Source organism: Chrysochloris asiatica, unplaced genomic scaffold, assembly GCF_000296735.1.
Source record: "Chrysochloris asiatica unplaced genomic scaffold, ChrAsi1.0 scaffold00291, whole genome shotgun sequence".
NCBI classification, from domain to species: domain Eukaryota; kingdom Metazoa; phylum Chordata; class Mammalia; order Afrosoricida; family Chrysochloridae; genus Chrysochloris; species Chrysochloris asiatica.
Window position 1 is genome coordinate 1,850,163 of NW_006408809.1, and position 5,108 is coordinate 1,855,270.

General features: G+C 37.7%; 1 protein-coding gene across 1 annotated transcript in view; it reads right to left on the minus strand.

Moving 5' to 3' along the window:
• The window catches only part of ANKRD55 (ankyrin repeat domain 55), a 210,984-nt gene that overhangs the window by 126,349 nt on the left and 79,527 nt on the right, over positions 1 to 5,108 (minus strand). Inside the window, exon 5 of the mRNA XM_006874653.1 lies at positions 1,270 to 1,379. Coding sequence (XP_006874715.1) covers positions 1,270 to 1,379 — 110 coding nt within the window. The remainder of the gene's footprint in view (positions 1 to 1,269; positions 1,380 to 5,108) is intronic.

The window sequence follows — 5,108 nt, forward strand, 5'->3', positions numbered from 1 at the left end:
TTGTGGTTTGCAGCCCGATTCGTAACCACTACGCTACCAGAGCTCCTTGTCCTGGAACTGGGGGTTGCTAAATCCCCTTGTTCTGTAGAGCAGAAGTTAAGGAAGAGGCCTGTTCCACACTGAGAAATGCTGTTATCAGCTCCTGGGAAGGTCTTTCAAGAGAATAGAAAATGAGACCTTTTAGATATGGAGAGATGGGAAAGATGGAATTGCACTTGGCAAAATTCTTTCCTTGGTTGCTTAATTGCCTTACATTTCTTCACATAGTTTCTAGGAGCATATACTCCTGATTTTCCTTCTAATTTACAAGTCCCTCAGTCTGTCTCTTTTGCTGTGTTGTTTTCATCCTCGCAACCCATAAATGTTGTCGTGTCTCTGGGGTTGATCTTCCATCTTTCTGCTCAATCATTGCTCTTCCACCCAGGTTAGCACTTATAACTATCTGAGATTGTTTTATTTGTTTTCTAACATTCTGCTTAACTTCTTTACTAGCATCTAAGCTTTATGAAGTCAGGTTTGCTGTCTTGATTACTATGGAACTATTGGACATAAAGGAGCTCTGGTAGCGTAGTGGTTACGAATCGGGCTGTGAACCTTAAGGTCAGCAGTTTGAAACTTCCAGCTGTTCCGCAGGAGAAAGATGAGGCTTTCTGCTCCGGTAAAGATTTACAGCCTCAGAAACCCTGTACAGGGTCACTCTGGGTCGGAACCGACTCCATGGCACTTAACCAACCAGCCAACCATTAGGACATAGAACAGTGCTGTCTATGTAATAAGCCTTCAATAAAAAATGATCGAATTAATTATGACTGACTGATTGACTGAATGAAAGATTATGTGGATTCTAATGGTGATTAATAACACTTCTCTTTCAATCAAAACAAGGAAAAAATGATTTTTATTCAAGGAGGAGAAGAACTGACTCCTGATATGGCGCGGGAGGATCATCACTGGACTTTGACCTACAAGGTAAGCAGTACCTTGGAAACCCTGTACAGGGTTGTTATGAGTCAGAACTGACCCAACAGCACTTAACAACAACAACAACAACAACAAAAAAACAGGAGGAGAATGAGATTAGAAATCAATACTAGTCTAAAATATTTTTATTTACTTAGATGTGATCTTGTCTGCTATGACTTCAAGGAAAAAAAAAAAAAAAGAAGTGTGGGGTTTACTTTAATTAGTCACAAAGGAATAGATTGAATGACCCTACAATATAAGTTGGGTGTCTGCCAATCTGAGGACTATGCCAAACCAGCTACTTACCTCACATCGGGCTCAGCAGTGGCAGCATGGAGTGGCAGACGACCATTTTTATCAGGGATATTGTGCTTGGCACCATTTCTGAGCAGACTCACACAGCCTTCAAGCCAACCCTGAAATATAAGAGTAGCCACATCATTATGTAACACAAGTTTGCATTACATAGTCCAACAGACTTTCTCAAGTTTTCTTTCTCTTTCATCTTTGACTTAGCTACAATTATGCTTTCTTTTACTTGAAGTGGTTAAGGATCACATCCCTAACTTAGGTACTTCAACAGAGGGATCAAGGTCTTGAAGTGTGAATTCACAAGTTTTGTGGAAGGCCCATTATGCATACTGATTCCTAGAACCTGTCTCCATCTCTCCCTTCTCACTCCTAGGCCCAGTCAGTGATAGTTCACTGCACCAAAACCTAGGCATGTGATAAGAGATGATTAATCATCCCTAGCCTTTCAGCCTGTGGGGTTATCTCTAAATCATTCATGGCAATGGTCTGTCTTAGAGTCACGGTCCAATTTAAAAAATTTTAATTTGACAAGTGAATTTTAACTTCCACCCTATGCCTTCTCTCTGATAAATGGGTTTTTGTCCTGCTTTCTGTTGTAAACACAAGGACAAAGTCTTGCTTATTCTAATAAGTCCCTCTTCCAATACCTAGCATTCTAATCTGAGTCCCACTCCAGTGGTTGGGACCCTGTCCTATTGCTGACTAATTTTTCTGATGCTGACAATTTAAATACCTGAATATGGGGATGTCACCAGCACTATCCAAAGGTTCGCCATTGTTGTGTTTTGTCCACTTAAGGATTCTCCTAGAAACTTTGTGTGGACTCTCTGCTGTCCACTAATACCCCAGACTGAGAACTGATGTTGTCCAACCTGTTCTTGTCCCCTCCTTGGTCAGCTCTTAAAGCTGGGTCATTTCTCTACTATCTCCCATCTCAAATAGTTTTAATTTTAGGCTAGCCCTGATTCTCTGCTCTCTATTCCATACTTATTTTAGTGACTGGCCCAATCCTAGTCACATGCATAGGAAAATTCATTCAGAATCACTTGGCTTACTCACTCAATAATAAAGAGACTCATAAGTAGATAAAACTTCTCTATTTTGTTTAGAAGCAGTCTTTCTGATTTCTGTTTAAAATGAAACCTCAAAATTAAGCTATATTAAGGCAACAAAATGAGAAAAATTAATGAAAAATTCTCCATAAGGCAATATTAGAAGCAGTAAAAATCAGAATGTTAGAAATTCATAAACAAAAAGAAAGATAAAGATAAGGAAAAAATTCTTTTTTTGTGAAAAGTCTGGAAAATAATCTGTTAGTAACAGCACATCATATTGTAATTAATGTCATGAACGAAAGAATATTTAAATTGTTGAATGGAAAATAAACTTCCTATGTAAACTTTTACCCAGATCACACACAAACACACAAAAGCACATAAAAATGCAATCCACAAGTCATATATGTTGTTGTTAGGTGCCATAGAGTTCTGACTCATTGCGACTGTTCCGATATCATCCTCACAATTGTTAAGCTTGAGCCCATTGCTGTTGCAACTGTACCAGTCCATCTCGTTGGAAGTCTTCCTCTTTTTTTGCTGACCCTCCACTTTACCTAGTATAATGTCTTTCTCCAGGGACTGATTCCTTCTGACAATATGTCTGAAGTATGATAGACGAAGTCACGCCATCCTGGCTTCTAAGGAGCATTCTTGCTGTATTTCTTCCAACACAGATTTGTTTGTTCTTCTGGTATTCCATGGCACTTTTACTAATGATTCTTCTCCAACACCACAACTCAAATGTATCAATTCTATGGTTTTCATATTCACTGTCAAACTTTCACATGCATATGAGGTTATTGAAAATACCATGGATTGGGTCAGGCACACCTTAGTCCTCAAACTGCATCTTTGCTCTTTTTAAAAAGGTCTTGTGCAACAGAGTTGAATAATGCAATATGCCATTTGGTTTCTTCACTGCTGCTTCTATGAGTGTTGATAGTAGATCTAAACAAAATGAAGTCTCTGACAACTTCAATCATTTCCCCACTTACCAAGATGTTATTGGTGCAGTGGTGAGGATTTTTGTTTCTTTATATAGAGACACAACCCATGCTGAAGGATGTGGTTTCTTTATCTTCACCAGTAAGTATTTTAAGTCTTCTTTGCTCTCAGCAAGCAAAGTTGTATCATCAACATAGCACAGGTTGTTAATGAGTCTTCCTCCAATCCTCATGCCATGTTCTTCTTCATATAATCCAACTTCTTGGATTATTTGCTCTGTGTACAGATTGAATAAGTATGGCAAAAGAACACAACTCTCTTAACTTTAAACCATTCAGTGTCCTCCTGTTTTGTCTAAATGACTGACTCATGTTCTATGCACATTTTTCCCAGATCACAATTAAATGTTCCAGAATATTCATTCTCTGCAATGTTGTCCGTAGCTTGTCATGATCCACACAATCGAAAGCCTTTGCATAGTCAATAAAGCACAGGCAAACATCTTTCTGGTATTCTCAGCTTTCAGCCAAGATCCATCTGACATCAGCAATGATATCTCTCATTCTATGTCCTCTTCTGAATCCGGTTTGAACCTCTGGCAATTCTCTGTCAATGTACTGTTGCAGTCATTTAAAAATTATCTTTAGCAAAATTTTACTTTCATGTGATATTCATGATATTGCCTAGTTGATTTTTGACAAATGTTCCAAGTCCATTCAATGGAGAAAAGAATAGTTTCTAAACACGTGGTACCAGGATAACTGTATCATCACATTCAAAAGAAAACAGCTGAACTTTTGCCTTAAACCATATACGAAAGTGAATCTAGAAGCTAAACAGAGGAATGAAAACCATAAAACTCTCAGAAGAAGAAATAAGGGTTAAGCTTTAAGATCTTGTTTGTGACAATGGATTCTTAGATGTGACACCAAAAGCAACAAGAGAAAAACAAATATATAATACATAAATGAATTGTATTTCATTAAATTGAACCTTTTTTATACTTCAAAGAACTTTATAAAGAGACTTTACAATGAGACAACCTACAGATTTAGAGACCATATTTGGGAATCATAGATCCGATAAGGGTTTAATATCCAGAATATACAAATAGATATACAAACGGCCAGTAAGCAAATGAAAGGATGTTCAACATCATGTTTGTTAAATGCCATTGAGTCAGTTTTGACTCATAGTGATACTGTATAGGGTTTCTAAGGAGCAGTTAGTTGGTGGGTTCGAACCATCAACTTTATGGCTGGCAGTCCAATTCTGATTCCACAGCACCACACCAGGACTTTGTTAATCATTAAGAAATGCAAATAAAAGCCACATTAGGTTACCACTTCACACCCACTAGGAAGACTTCTTTCAGAAAAATGGAAAATGACAGAGGTTGGTGAGAATGTAGAAAATTTGGAACCCTTGTGCTTTGCTGGTGGGAATGTAAAATGGTACAGCTATTGTGGAAAACAATTTGGCGGTTCCTCAAAAGTTAAATATACAATTACCCTCTGATCCAACACTTCTACTCCTAGGCATCTACCCAATAGATTTGAAAGCAGAAATTCAAACAGATACTGTACACCAGTGTTAATCGCAAAATTATTCACAACAGCCAAAATGTGGATACAGCCTAAGTGTTTGGTAATAAATGAATGGATAAACACTGGCATGTTATTCAGCTACAAAGACAATTATGTTCTGATACATGCTGTGGCATGGATGAATCTTGAAAACATTTGCTGAATGAAATAAGTCAGATCAACAGATAGATATTGGATGACTCCACTGAGATGAAATATCTTGTTGTTGTTGTTAAGTGTTGTC